Below are 14,588 nucleotides of genomic sequence, written 5' to 3'. Positions count from 1 at the left end.
TTGCCCGCCCTTAATTGGCATATAGGAAGTGTTAGTTGTTGTTTGTAGTGAAAAACGCGTAAAATGTACATTATTCGGCATGCTTCAAGGTACGGCTGCTTACAGTTAACTGATGATATGTTCGGCGGATTTGGATTTGAGGGAAGTGTGGAGTAAACCTTATGGAACAAACATGTTTCCGATTCCATTGCGGGAACAGGAGTAAAGCCGAAATGACATTTATCCTCCCTTTGTAAATGCTTTCATCATAATACAACTCAAATCACAAATGAAAAATATGAAATGAATTGCTCGTAATCCTTCATCCCTACCAGCCTCATTTACGCCAACAACAATCTTTATAAATAATGGCGCCGTCTTACACTTCAACGGCTGCCGCTCAGGCTAAACAACATACACTCAAAAAACCAAAAGGATCAACAAATGATATCACTGCCAATCCAAACCTTACTCCTGGTGTGATTGGTAAATCGCCTTTAATGCTTTTCGCTTCGGATGTTTGGTTATTCTTTACATTGGTAATTCCAAAGATTTATAATGTTTTCTTACCTTTACGTTCTTTCGGTAGTATTTTTCAAGATATAACTCCAACAGGTTTATTGTTTCAAGTATTTTTGACCGTTTACTCATTGGTCCTGCTTATTCCTTTGGGACTTTTGGGTATCCTTGTTGGTGGGATTACTCCGTTCGCTGTTGCATCTGCACTCTTGTTCCCCTTTCAATGGATCCAAGGCGATACGATCGTACATGTTCCCGTTAATCGTTCTACCTTGCGAGGACAGGCTCTGGCCAGTGTACAAAAGAGGGCAAAAACAAAAACAGGAAGAGATCGTTCATCTTCCACAAATACAGCAAACGAATATCCAAACACGTTCAATAATCATGCATGGTTTTTCATCAATGGTATTTCAACCTCGCGATCTGGCATCGTTACAGATTTGCGATTTTTGGAAAAGATCTTTCAAAGACCAATAACTGGAATCTTTAACAGGACAGCAGGCCCAATTTTGGATGTTTTCGAATGCGTTATCCAGCGAGACTTTTCGTATTATACAAGAGATATTCGAAACGGATATGTTGAATTACGTGCAGCATTAGAAGCGGATAATACCAAAAAAGTTGTTTTGCTCTGTCATTCTCAAGGTGGTATAATTGCAAGCTTGATCGTTGATCTTTTGCTTTCCACAATTTCACGTTCCTTATTGGATAAGTTAGAAGTTTACACATTTGCAGACGCTTCAAATCATTTCAACAATCCACTCAATGCTGTAGGTCAACCAACGATTCGATATGTGGAACATTTTGCCAACGGAAAAGATCCAATCAGTCAATTTGGTGTTCTTTTATTCACGACGGAAGATCAAAAGAAGGGCTTATCCTATCGAAAGAGTGTCAAGGGCACTTGTTCAATCTTACACTTTGACGATAACCAGTTCAAGATTGCAACCAACAATAGACTTGACGATTTGTTAGTGTCTACAGCTCTTACCAGTGAAAGCGGAAAAGATGGTACCACATTGAGCACAATCGAGCCTCGTTCTCAGGTTAATATCCTTTCAGCCGCAGGACAAGTTTTCAGTGGAAGATTGTTTGCCCGTTGGCAAAATTCTGGTCACCTTTTGATCAATCATTATCTCGGTCCGGACAATAACATTATGGATACGCCAGAAGTACGACAATATTCTCGTTTATACCAATACTTGAACGGCAGAAGCCCAAGTGAGTGACGCTTTGGTCACTACATCGACGGTATCGTTTCACTACTTTAACTCATTTTCATACAATGCGAAACCTTCTCAGAACAATTGTGATACCTTATACAAATACATCAAATTTGAATGAACAACTAGTGTACAGGGAAGATGTGCTCATCCGAAAAGTCTGAGACCATCCAATGCTACTTCTGCAGGTGCTTTAACATCTTCATCTTCATCAGCATGGTTTCCGACCCCTTCCTCTCCATCTGCAGAAGCAACCTTGCCGTTGCCATAAGTGTTACGCAACTGTCGCATCAAACGATCGATTTGTTCCACACTCCAAGTTTCCGAGGGGATGGGTGGCATAAAGCTTTGTACTTTTTCATGAACGTCAAAACGTAATCGTCTACCTTTTGATGCATTTCGATCTACCACACGATGCTTCTTTGCTGCTCTTTTTGCTGCTTGTGCCCATGATGCTGAAGCTGCTGATCCTTCTGCATCTGTTGTTGATAAGCCGCCTTTATTATCGATCAATTCTCGTAATAGAGCAGCATAAAAGTCTGAATCATCAAATACGTCCGCATTCTCTGCATTTGCGGCGTTATTCGTGCTGTCATCCTCTTCATCATCGCTTCCTTCTTGGTCATCAACATCGATTCTGCTTTCATTATCTGTTCCACGCCAAACACGAGTACGCTTTCGTAGTCTTTCAAATGCCTCACCCGTCATTCCACGTTGGATCTGTTCTTCGGCGCTCTGTTCGATAGCTTTGAGACCATTGCTGCTACCTACTGCACTTGAACTGTCAAATTTGCTCTTTGCTTTTCTCTTATCTTCCATCGTTGCATTTGATGTACGCCAAGACCATTTTGACAGAACGTCTTTCCACATAGGAGAATATACATCTTCGTGCATTCTCATTAAAAGAGCGATTTGGTCGTTCAAATGGTCATCGTCTTCCACTTTCCGTTTTCGAGAGTTTGGACGAATTTGCTTTTCGATTTCACCTTGCAGCTCTGCCAATGCTTCTAATGTGCTTCCAGTTTCAGATGTCGAGGCATAGGAGCTCAAGATAGATTGTTGTGCTTTGAATAAGTGAGAGCTAAGTTGATCGAGTGCATCCAACGAATCTTCTAAAGCCGACCTTTCTTCTCCATCCTTTTCTAAATCTGAGATGTAACTTGCCATAGCCTTTGTTGAGATCCTTCCGGCAGATCGAACGACCTTTTGTGCACGAATACGAGTTCCAAGCAATTTTCCCCAGGCATCAATCTGTTTTCTTGCATCTCTTCCTCTGGCAGCATCTTCGCTTGACCTTTGCTTCAGTTCCGCCAGAAGAGTTGCATCGCTCTGTGCTGCGCTCTTTTTGCCGTTCTCTTTTGGTGTCTGTCTTTTGTCATCAACGTCTTCAGCAAATCTCAACTTCTTCCCTGTGGCTTTCGGTTCGAGAGATCCGTCTCCTTCGCTTTCCGACATGTCACCTGTGGACTCGTCCATGCTTTCATCCTCCTCATCATCGTCCTCCTCGCTATCGTCGAGATCCTCGTCTTCTGTCCCTTCAAGCTCATCGCTCCCGAGCTCCTCATCATCCAGATCACTTTGATCTTCTTCTTCATCTTCGCTTTCATCATCCTCTCCCATCATTTCCTTCCTTGTAGCTTTAACACCTTGATATTTGTTCATAGTTTCATCATCCATTGATTCGATAAAGTTTGCTTGTTTACGCATTTTTGATGGTTCAACGTGTACCATATTATGCCTGGCATGATTTCTTGCTAAATCTTCTTCATCTTCTTCTTCGTCATCATCCTCTCCTTGACGTTTTCCGGCATCTAATGCTTCTGGATCGCTATCCAATCCATCATCATATGGAGTCGCATTTCCAAGCTCAGCCAATTCAGCGGCAAGAGATGATGTTCTTGCCGGCATTTTGATTTGCTGTCCTTATGGTAAAGATCAAAAGGTGTTAGAATGAGCATGTATGTTTGGAGTTCTGGTCAAATTTCTAAAAATCCAAAAATTATCTGTACACGTGATAGACTGCATGAAAGCTTCATTAAGTTCTTACGCGTTATGCTGTAAATGATGAAATAGGCGCTAAGCCGTGCTTGCGTGTCTGAGTCTTAATTTGACTATACTAGTAAGGACATTATTACACAGCGCTTTAAAAGTGTTGGACTCATTCAATGCAATCAAGGGGTCGTACGTTGTGCGCTTTAAATTGAGGCACAAATGAGAGAGAGAGTAACAACTTTTACTGCAACACCATCATTTATCCCTGCCCCACACTCTTTTGTCGTCATGACAACTTTAGCAGATGAGTTGGATTTAGATCCAGCTTTCAATGATTTGAGTATGTCACAAGGACAACGTGGGGTAGGTATGCCAATGTCAATGGATATGGAAGAAGAAGAAGAAGATGGATATGATGACAGGGCTTCATCTTCTGTAGAAAGTTCACCAGCACGTACGAGAAGGAGAGCACCTTTTGCAAGAAGAGGGAGAGCGGCAGCAATGGGAGGAAATGTATCAAGTGATGAAGAGGATAATCGAGCATCATTGAATAATGATGCTGGCTTTAGTCTAGCAGATGAGCTAGGTGGCCATAGACAGCGAACAAATGGCGTTTCACTCGCCGATGAAGTGAACGATTCAAATTCAAATGATGAAGATCCGCGTCATCCAACATCAACTGATTCAATAGACGATGAAGCAAGGGCAAGAAAAGATCAAGAACATTATCTGGTGTCCTCAGAAATTCTAGGAGACTCGATTCGACAAACAGATGCCTTTTTGCATAAATTAAGAAAGGTCGCAGATACAGGCACCACAACAGCAAATACCACATTACCATCATCTACATCTTCCAACTCGATCACATCTGGCGTAGCAGGGATAGATGACACTGCATCAATCGAAAAGACAGCTGCTGGAATTGTACGTCAATTGCGTGATCACACACAGCTACGTGAAGGACAAGTTCGTGAATTGCAAGAATACGATCGTATCTTACGCAGAGCATTCGAGGAAGGAGGTGAATATTTGATCGCTTTGGCCGAGTCGGAGGAGATAAGCGAAAATCCTGGAGCAGAAGTTACAATCTTACCGGAAGAAAGGGATCCTCTCGGAGTTACGGCAGCAGCAGCAGCGAGTATCAATAGAAGAAATCACCCTCGCGATGATAGTATAATGAGTGATGATGGAGATGATAGTGCTTTAACTGCAGTATCGCCATCGCAAACATTTGCTGATTTGAGCTTGGCAGACGATACCGCTAAAGGAAGAGTACCTACAACGTTCCAGAATCTGATCGGTTTACAGCAAAGTACCAGTGACTTGATCGTCTCTTTGGGCGCTATACATGAACACAGCCAGATAGCACATGCTTCTATGGGCGATGCGCAAAGAAGGATCCGAAATATCCGTACTGTGCTGACGAATTGGCAACAAGAAATCAGATCTATCGAGCAAAGTCAATCATGGATCGCATCTTGGGAATCCGGTAATCTATCCAATGATGCCGCTCATAAAAGGCCTGACGATATACGTGAATGGACTCAAGGACATCTAGACAAATTCCAACGAACATTGGATGAAGCACATAATCGGGCACAAGAATTATTAAAGCCAGTCAAAGATCCAGTCTTGGACAGATTGGCAGCGACGAAAGCATGAAATGACACAAAACTTATTTTCACGAATCTCTTATTCAATAAATGATACCCCATGACACATATATATATATACTCACTAACATGTTTTACAGATTCAATCATATCATCAGCAGACTATTGAACAGCATTTGGGTATGTGTATGGGATGACTAGATCTACATATAAACAATGAGGATGACGAAACTTCTATAATTTATCGGCTCTTGCCAAGGACGAGGATGTGACCTTGTTGTGGTTCACGTGTGTTCCAACGTTCACGTTGCAACATTGCCAAGACTGCCGGTCGAATGAGAGCCACTTGACCCTTGCTATGTCGACCAACACCTGTGACGATGTGTAAAGGAGCAGATCTGGACGAAGAGACTGTTTTTGGGTACCAAGCATCTAAAGCTTGACGAGTGATTGTCAAACTATCATGAACGGTCAATCCGTGCAAATCCACCAAATCACCACCATCTTCACCGCTACTTTGAAGAGGTGATGAGTAAAGGTTTGTACTTCTGTTCGATAACATTCTCGCACGAACGGTTGCTTGAGAAGCTTGTAATGCAAAAGCACGAGCTTTTGCATCTAATCTTCTTGCTTCTTCAGCATACACCCAAGCCGCCGCTCCACGCATTGGACCTTTGCTTATGGCTGTATTATGTGTAGATCGATACGATCTTGCCGCTTTTGCCAATGCTTCTTGTCTTCTAATTCTATAATCTTGTGAAATTGCCGTATATTCTTGTGCTAATCTTCGTGCTTCAGACGCAGTCTCGGCTCTCTGAGAAGATGGTCCTGATGATTCAGGTTCAACGAATGTATCACCAATCTGACCAGAAGCTTGTGCTGAATTGAGTGGAAAAGTAACCGCAGAAGCACCTTCACGTAATCTCTGCAAGGCGAACTGACGTGCATCACTTTTAGGTTCACTCGACCCTCTTTGTGCGATAGAAGCATATGGCGTTGCGGATTTGGCAGCATTGAAAAGAGGGGTATCACCGCCTACCCAATCAAAATGACCTTTATTCTGACCGATTTGCTGAGAGAGCGTTGGTGCTTGAACTTGCGATGTTCTCTCATGTTTCATCGGATCCAAGATATCAGTCCGTTCGCCAACAGCTGTCGATTCTATCCTCTCGGACAATTGCGCCAAATCCAACACTGCATCTTCCCTTCCGACGGTAGCATACAGTAGCTTTTCGACTTCTGATCTTGGTTTAGCTGGTAACAGGGTACACAAATTATCTGTGATTATCCTGCATGTACCGATAGGCTGCTCATTGTGTAAATCTAATTGATCCATCGAAGTGAATTCCTGACACCGTGTATTGATGAGTCTATGTAGAGTTGCACGCAAGTTCATATGACATGAAGCGTGTACGCCCTTGACTTTGTGAGACGGATAGTCGAGAAGCAGGCTTAGTTGCTCCAACACAGAGGAAGAGAAAAGCCAATCATTATCACGGATGCTTTCAGCCTCATCATCTCCATCGTCACCCGTTTCCGGAGAGAGACCAGCAGCAATTCTCTCTTCCTTTGCTATTCTTGCGGCCATTTCCGCATCTGTTTCCTCAGCTTTGACGTTTTCCTTCTTACCATTCAGCCTCTGCCCTAGTCTAATTCGATCTGGAGCTCCTTTACGCACATCAGTCAGATTGACTTTTTGCATTGCCAGTGTGCCTGAACGAGAAGCAGAAGACACGCCGTCAAATGCATGCTTTTCTGCTTCTTGGGCTTTTTTACGTTGACGATCTTTCTTTGTCTTCTTCTTTAGCCCTGTCCCTTTGTACAGCGTTTCGTCATCATCGGCCATTCTTGAAGCAAAGCCGGTTTTCTGATCATGAGAATCCTTTACTTCTGCATATGTCTCTTCGTCAAGCGCTCCGCTTTCTACTAATTCCCTTGTCATCAAAGTATCAACTGCTCTGGTCACATTTTCGCCTTCGTCCAGAAGAATCTCTTGCAAATATGCTGGTGTTCGGGTTGGAAATGCATGAATGAGGAACGCTAGCGAACTGTTTGTTGATGTGGTAGGTGACCATTGCTCATCTATGATATCAGTTTGTTCGGCAGCCACTTCTTCGATCGCAATCTTGTCTTCACCAGCAGCAGTTCCAAGTCTAATTGCCTCGCGTTTCTCTTCTGAAACATCTTCCTCTGTTCCATGGTCTTCCTCATCAGTCATTCGTAGATTATCTGGGTCTATACTTTCTTTATCGACTAATTTCCATTCGTCCAATGCTCTCTGAACGTTTTCCATGTCAATTGCCGTACTTGATGAGCCTGTCTCGGTATCTCCATCATCAACATGGCTGTCGGTACCGTATGCCCCATCAGGCACTTCTGATTTCAAACCTGATAAGAGTGCATATATATCATCAAACGTTTGACCTGGTTCATATACCAATGCAGCAATCAAAGAAGAATCAATTTCAGGTGAGAATTCGTCTTGCAATTTCGTTTGCCATACTTGACGTTCATCTTGATCTGCTTTGACCATTGTCCACCCTCCTTTATGGTGATTGGTTGATGATTAATAAGAATCCTTCTTCTTATTGTCAATCTTTTCATTGCAAAAAGAAGAAAGGGAGAACTTGCATTTAAGTTAAGGTAAGCTTTGCATTTTATACGCGTCAATTGCGTTAGATTCTTTTAGCGTATTTTCCTCCACATCAACAGGTATGGTAAAGCATGCATAGAGGGTTGAAGGATCTTACTCTATTCACCTACAAATGGTGGACAAACAACATCATTTACAACCATCATCTTTAAGTAAGAGAATCTTAATTCAGAATGTCAGACAACAACTCAAACAACAATCAACAAGGTAACTTGATGGATGCAGCCTCAAATGCAGCAGGTATCTTGGGTGGACATGCTCAATTAGCACAAGGTGCAACACAAGAACAAATTGGTAATTTACTCAATTCGGATGAATGGAAAAAGAGCGGTATCGATTTGAAAGGTGATGCCGCCGATAACATCAAAAAAGCTTATGATGATTTCAAAGCTCAAGGTGGTAACGATCAAGATCTGATCAACAAATTCAGCTCTGCTGCTGATAAAGGTGAGTAAATGCGCGTTCAAGGCTTGCGATATGATGGTATACTGATACTTGTATTCTTTTTACCTTCTATAGCCTGCCCTGAAACTGGCAGCGGTGTCGGTAGTAACCAACAAGGCAACTAGATGTATGATGCACTTTGCAGCACTAGATGTATATTTGGAATAAGTATGAAGTTACATAAATTGTTCTTTGTGTTGTCCGCCACTATAAATCCTTCTATGCTTTGCTGCAGATCCGGCTGCAGTAACTCTTTGATATTGATAAATTAAAGTGCTTGGCCTTTGTGCGATTTTAGGTGGAATGGGAACTTTTGGAGGTTCACTGAATCTGCCAGGCGCATTCTTTGGTTTAGGATATTGCATAGGAAGGGGTGAACCAGGTTGCAAAGACGAAGGGATTTGTTCTGATCGAGGGTTGGTATTTTGGTTCTTCGAGCTGAATCGCGTATCCAGTGCTTTCTCTAGCTTTTTCCATATGGCAACATCATCCTTGTTGCAATCTGTATAGCCGCTCAACGCGGAACTTACTTCGCTGCCGCATTCCAACGCTGATGAGTGATCACTTTCATATATTTCATCTTCTCTTTGATGTCTGCTGATCTTTGTAGGTGAGCTTGGCAAGATGTGCTGTTGCGCCAAAGTGGTAAAGAATGCCCCTTTGTTGTAGTCTTCCTCCCATTCAGTTGAGTCCATATACGATTGCCACGAATTTCTTGAACTTTCAAATCCTTGCAATCTTCCTCCACCATTAGCAAGATATGGCAAGGCTGATGGCAGCATAATGTGAGGCTCGTTGTGTGATTGACTTTGCCATGATGAATTAGATGCGTATGATGAGGAAGATAACAAGCTATCTTGTCGATATAATTCTTGATATGCATTCTTTCGAAGCAGCTGAGCAGCATTATTACGTCCTCGCACGCAAGGAATAGCGGGTAGCTCCGGTCTTGCCTGTGATCTAGACATTGTTTGTTTGCTTAATTGTTACTCCCTTCTAGGAAATGATTGGTGTAATGGTGGACCTTCCGTTTGACCAGCAAAGGAATTAAAAATGAATATTAGGATAAGATTAAAATGAAATTGTGAAAAGCGAAAATCACGAAATGTTATCTCGCTGCAAATGACTGCCATTCTAGTCGATTTATGTCATGACTGTTTGCACTTTTCTCATTTCTATTATACTTGTGCCCCCACTACTTTTCTTAAGTACCTAACCCAACAGAAAGGATCTTTGATGAGTTTTATGACAATGACCGTGATAGGTAATGTAGGCTGCATTCATGGAGCCTAGCTACGCGTAAGCTGGTTGATACTTTTTCGGCCGATCAACGCGCGTACGTAAGCAAGAAGTTTATCCTCTCACACCATCCATCGCGTTTCTTCTCGACAACCACCTTACGCCCTTATCATACAGTTGATCAAGATGGCTGCCAATATCACAGCAACGGCTAGTAAAGAGTCGGCCACAACTCTACAAATGCTGGAGAGGATTGGATCACACTCCCATGTGAAAGGGTTAGGGCTCGATGAAACATTAAATGCACGTCCAACTTCACAAGGAATGGTTGGTCAACAAGCAGCCAGAAAAGCAGCAGGAGTGATTGTAAAGATGGTACAAGAAGGAAAGATTGCAGGTCGTGCAATCTTGATCGCTGGTCCTCCAAGTACTGGTAAAACAGCAATCGCAATGGGTATGTCACAAGCTTTGGGGCCTGACGTACCGTTCACCATGCTGTCTTCTTCAGAGGTGTTTAGTTTAGAGATGTCAAAGACAGAAGCATTGACACAAGCATTCAGAAAAAGTATCGGAGTAAGAATCAAGGAAGAGAAAGAAGTGATCGAAGGTGAAGTTGTTGAAGTACAGATCGATCGCAGTCTAACAGGAGCAACAAAGACTGGTAAATTAACAGTCAAGACAACGGACATGGAAACAATCTACGATTTGGGAAACAAGATGATCGATTCGCTAAGCAAGGAAAAGATTTCAGCAGGAGATGTGATCAGTATAGATAAAGCATCAGGAAGGATTACCAAATTGGGACGCTCATTTACCAGAGCACGCGATTACGATGCTATGGGTAGCGACACACGATTTGTAGCCTGTCCCGAAGGTGAATTACAGCAACGCAAAGAAGTCACACATACAGTCAGCCTACACGAAATCGATGTGATCAATAGCAGAACTCAAGGCTTCCTTGCTTTGTTCGCTGGTGATACTGGAGAAATCAAACCTGAATTACGTGATCAAATCAATTCCAAAGTCGGAGAATGGCGCGAAGAAGGAAAAGCAGAGATTGTTCCGGGTGTTTTATTCATTGACGAAATTCACATGTTGGATATCGAATGCTTCAGTTTCATCAATCGTGCTTTGGAAAGTGAGATGGCACCTTTGGTAATCATGGCAAGTAATCGCGGAATCACACGTATTCGTGGAACACGTTATAGAAGCCCACATGGATTGCCAATCGATCTTTTGGATAGACTTTTGATCGTTCGTACGCAGCCATACGAGATGTCAGATATCAAAGCAATCCTGGAATTGCGAGCACAGGAAGAGGAAGTTTCCATTGAAGCAGAAGCTTTGGATGTTTTGACAAGAATCGGAGGAGAAACATCTTTACGTTATGCACTTCAATTGATCACAACATCAAGCTTTGCAGCACGAAGGCGAAAAGTGGACGCAATCGGTGTACAGGATATCAAAAGATGTTATGGTCTCTTTGTTGACGAAAAGAGAAGTACACAATACCTAGCCGAACATGGAGCTCAATACCTTGCCGAAGAGGATTATACCGTCGATTCTGCTCCCATTGCAGCCGCTGCTCCCATTATCTCCTCATCCGTTCCTACCAACGGAACAAGCAATTCAATGGAAGGCGTCACCTTGGGTTGATGTTTTCTTCTAAATATTGAAATGAGATTGTATTGTAGTAAATGAAAATGTGATTGATGTCAAACAACAAGTGAGTATAAAGAGTTGATGCGGTATAATAAGTCTTGTATAAGTAAAAAATTCAAAAACATTAGAAGGAGAAAGGTATAAATGTCGTCATGCCGTATGAAGAGAATTAGAAAGGGGAGTGCTGAAGAAAGAGGCATGCCTCAAAAATTGTTTTTACCGCTTGTTTGGGCGAATCCGGTGGATCATCTGAATATTCCCTCACTGAACAGGCTGTTGGTTTCTTTGACTGGCTCTCAAAGGCGTATGTTTGACCGTATCATTTGTGGCAGTGTTGCTTGTCGTATTGTTCACCGATGATCGTAAGCTCATCCTTCTTTCACCATTACGTGCTGCACTGGCTGCAGAGATATTTGTCAATTTGGGTGTAGAGGTAGAGATTGACATTCCACTCCCGCTATTCATCTGTTTACCACTTTGACCACCCATCGCAGCACTACTCAAAGAAGCCGTCGTATTGGAGGCAGCCAATGATCTTCTGGGTGTATTCGTCACGCTACTGGTTCCATTGCTGCTGTGCAACGTAGACACTCTTCGTGTTGTGCCCGTATAAGGTTCATGTCTAGAAACAGTGCGTTTGATCCATGGATGTCTCAATGCTGCATCAGGTTTGATTCTTCTTTCGGGATCCCAGTGTAAACATTTGGCCAAAAAGTCCAAGAAAAGTTCATCATCGCAATTCAAAGCAGATCTCAACGATTTCGTTGCCGGTCTTCTTCTCTTTCCTTTACTGTTCACAACCGGACGTGGTGCTCCAGTGGAATCAAAGAAGAGCTTTTTGCGTGAACTTCTATCGATCAGATACCTGTCGGGCACGCCTAGGATCTCCATAATGCATGCCAATTGTTCTTGCTCATTCTCTCCCGGGAACAGCGGGTACCCTGAGTAAAGCTCTGCGATGATGCAACCCAAACTCCAGATGTCGATTGCCGTGTGGTAATTCATACCCAGAATGACTTCAGGAGAACGATAGAATCTTGATTGAATGTATGTGTAAACCTTTTCGTGTTCAAAGCAACTGCTACCAAAATCAATGACCTTGATTGCGCTTCGACGTGGATGCATAAGCAAGATATTTTCCGGCTTTAAATCACAGTGAACGACCCTGTTGCGTCGCAAAAGACTCAAGCTGAGTAAGACTTGACTGGTAACCCTTCTGATCAATTTTGTACTGAAACCAGCAAAGCTATTTGCTTTGATCAATTCGTACAAATTGATCGATAACAACTCCATCGAAATGCACAAATGATTACGGAAGTAAAAGCTGTCTTGAATGCGAATCACGTTGAACTCTTCATTTGGATCCCATTTACACAGATTCTCCAAAATTTTCACTTCTACCAAAGCTTGATGATGGAAGCGTCTCTTGTTACGGATCAATTTGATCGCCACATATTTACCCGTCTTGTGATCTTTGCACTGTAATACTTGTCCGAAACTTCCACGTCCCAATAAGCTCATCACTTCGTATCGGTATGCCAAATGATCATGATTGATCACCAGATAATCTCCACGCTCGTCATCATATCCACCATTTTGAGTTGTTGATCCATCGCTTGGAATTCTGCTGTTCTTGTCCACATTTTGTCCAACGAAATAGATTTCTTTGAAACTACGAATTTCCTCCAATTCAGGATTGGTCAACTTATCACCCCAAAGTGCTTCAGCTTGACGATAAGAATAGGATTTGGACGGTTTCTCATCTTCTGGGAATTCCAACAATTTCTCCAAATCAGCCAAACGTGCACCTTGCGCAACCTTTCTGGCATGTCTTCTGCGAATGTACGCTTCAATCTCTTCGTCCCCTTCACGCTCTTCATCATCGACTGTGGACAAGGCAGTAGGAGTTGGACTAATAGTACTAGTCGTAGAACGTCCCAGAACGGTCTCTGTCAATGCTGGACTTGCACGAGCAGAAGAAGGCGTGGAAAGACGAGAGCTTGTTTGATGTTGCTGTTGTGCCAGAGTTGCTTCACGTGCAGCTTTCGAACTGTTTGAAATGGCTGTCATCGAAACACGGGCTCTTCTTGCAGGGACCGAAGCGGTCAGAGTATTTGATGATGCAGATGTACTGAATGGGGCAATGTGGGAAGGTGGACCTACAGAAGCACTGAGAGCATCTTTTGAGATTCGTGCTGATGTTGGTGTCTTTTCTTGATCTTTCATTGTGCGCTGGCTTTGAGGCGTAGAGGGTATATTTGTTCCGCTCACAACAGCATCACCACCTCCACCACCATTTTGCGATTGTCTCCGCTTCTCTTCTTGTCGAGCGATCAGACTGACCAAAACATCCTTTTCCCTTGGTGGAATTGTTGAAGAATAGCTTGCAACTTTTGCTCTTCTCAGTACAACTTCAACTTCTGCTGGCGTCTTTGCATTCGTATAAGCTGTCAAAATGGACACCAATGTAGATGAGGAATTGTTGGCGAGATTAGGCAATGCAGTATCCTGACTCAAGGTTGAATCGTTCGTTAGATCCATGTTCGTACCCGCATTATTGTTCGAGATACCAAGATGCGATGCCAAAGAAGTAGAAGTCTTGCTTGATGCTAAATTTGAGTTTGTCACACCGCTCAGTCTACGCACCACCGAAGAAGATTGACTTGCAGCCAGTGATTGTCGTTTTGATGCACGCGGTATACGACTGGCAGGCACAGCAGGCTCTGCTGGAGAATTAGGAAAGCCCATCAAGCCACCACTTACTGTTCTCTTTTCCACTTGAGATCCTTCTTCAGGTAGATGAGTCGAGGTCACAGTGGAAGGAGAAGCATTAATCGTTGGCAAAGAAGGAGCGTTACTCTTTTCACGAGCAGAGGCAAGATCTCCAGTAGAGCTAGAATTTGCAAGTCTACGCCTAGCTGTGATCGAATCATTCGAGGTACCGTCTCTTGTCATGCTAGGAGCATCCTTTCTACGCGGTGGCGATAATTGCATATCGTTCAACGGTGGCATTTGCATAGGGGGCAAAGTTTGAGCAGGTGTAGGCTGTTCAGGTTCATTTGCAGATGAAAGTGTTTTGCCGCGCTTTCTGCCGATCAAGCTTGCACGTCGCATTGTGTTCAATGGGCCAGACTTTGATGGTGTCTTGGCTGATTTTGATTGTTCTACGGACGACGTTGATTCATCAGCAATCACCACACTATTGCCAGCTTGTTGTACATCCTGATCTTGTTGTTGCTGACTCTTGGCGATCAAATGAGCTGG

At 43.1% G+C, this 14,588-nt stretch overlaps 8 protein-coding genes across 8 annotated transcripts; 4 read left to right on the top strand and 4 right to left on the bottom strand.

Moving 5' to 3' along the window:
* Nucleotides 1-3: 3 nt before the first annotated feature.
* Nucleotides 4-1,842, top strand: FA14DRAFT_51436 (uncharacterized protein). Its single transcript, XM_025502448.1, has one exon. It carries the CDS (start codon nt 348-350, stop codon nt 1,725-1,727), a length of 1,380 nt encoding a protein of 459 aa, XP_025356368.1. The 5' UTR covers nt 4-347; the 3' UTR covers nt 1,728-1,842.
* On the bottom strand, nt 1,638-3,677 carry FA14DRAFT_160958 (TRAUB-domain-containing protein). Its single transcript, XM_025498907.1, has one exon. It carries the CDS (start codon nt 3,627-3,629, stop codon nt 1,869-1,871), a length of 1,761 nt encoding a protein of 586 aa, XP_025356367.1. The 5' UTR covers nt 3,630-3,677; the 3' UTR covers nt 1,638-1,868.
* Nucleotides 3,678-3,957: 280 nt separating this feature from the next.
* Nucleotides 3,958-5,582, top strand: FA14DRAFT_160957 (uncharacterized protein). Its single transcript, XM_025498906.1, has one exon. The coding sequence runs from the start codon at nt 4,002-4,004 to the stop codon at nt 5,373-5,375; it is 1,374 nt and encodes a 457-aa protein (XP_025356366.1). The 5' UTR covers nt 3,958-4,001; the 3' UTR covers nt 5,376-5,582.
* FA14DRAFT_160956 (uncharacterized protein) lies at nt 5,443-7,932 on the bottom strand. Its single transcript, XM_025498905.1, has one exon. The coding sequence runs from the start codon at nt 7,857-7,859 to the stop codon at nt 5,568-5,570; it is 2,292 nt and encodes a 763-aa protein (XP_025356365.1). The 5' UTR covers nt 7,860-7,932; the 3' UTR covers nt 5,443-5,567.
* A 220-nt stretch (nt 7,933-8,152) lies between these two features.
* FA14DRAFT_189981 (uncharacterized protein) lies at nt 8,153-8,629 on the top strand (the record flags this gene model as incomplete). The annotated part of the gene is made up of 2 exons (XM_025501767.1): nt 8,153-8,426; nt 8,499-8,629. The coding sequence occupies 2 exons, from the start codon at nt 8,153-8,155 to the stop codon at nt 8,546-8,548; spliced, it is 324 nt and encodes a 107-aa protein (XP_025356364.1). The 3' UTR covers nt 8,549-8,629.
* On the bottom strand, nt 8,600-9,391 carry FA14DRAFT_179426 (uncharacterized protein; the record flags this gene model as incomplete). The annotated part of the gene is made up of 1 exon (XM_025500919.1): nt 8,600-9,391. One exon carries the CDS (start codon nt 9,389-9,391, stop codon nt 8,600-8,602), a length of 792 nt encoding a protein of 263 aa, XP_025356363.1.
* A 416-nt stretch (nt 9,392-9,807) lies between these two features.
* On the top strand, nt 9,808-11,387 carry FA14DRAFT_160955 (putative RVB2-RUVB-like protein). The gene has a single exon (XM_025498904.1). It carries the CDS (start codon nt 9,849-9,851, stop codon nt 11,316-11,318), a length of 1,470 nt encoding a protein of 489 aa, XP_025356362.1. The 5' UTR covers nt 9,808-9,848; the 3' UTR covers nt 11,319-11,387.
* Nucleotides 11,388-11,963: 576 nt separating this feature from the next.
* Nucleotides 11,964-13,028, bottom strand: FA14DRAFT_116127 (kinase-like protein; the record flags this gene model as incomplete). Its single annotated transcript, XM_025496155.1, has 1 exon — nt 11,964-13,028. A coding segment is annotated over one exon (1,065 nt), but the record flags the coding sequence as incomplete, so codon positions are not given.
* Nucleotides 13,029-14,588: the final 1,560 nt, after the last annotated feature.

This window comes from Meira miltonrushii (genome assembly GCF_003144205.1).
Source record: "Meira miltonrushii strain MCA 3882 unplaced genomic scaffold FA14scaffold_2, whole genome shotgun sequence".
Classification (NCBI taxonomy): Eukaryota; Fungi; Basidiomycota; class Exobasidiomycetes; order Exobasidiales; family Brachybasidiaceae; genus Meira; species Meira miltonrushii.
This window is presented reverse-complemented; position numbering and strand designations above follow the sequence as displayed.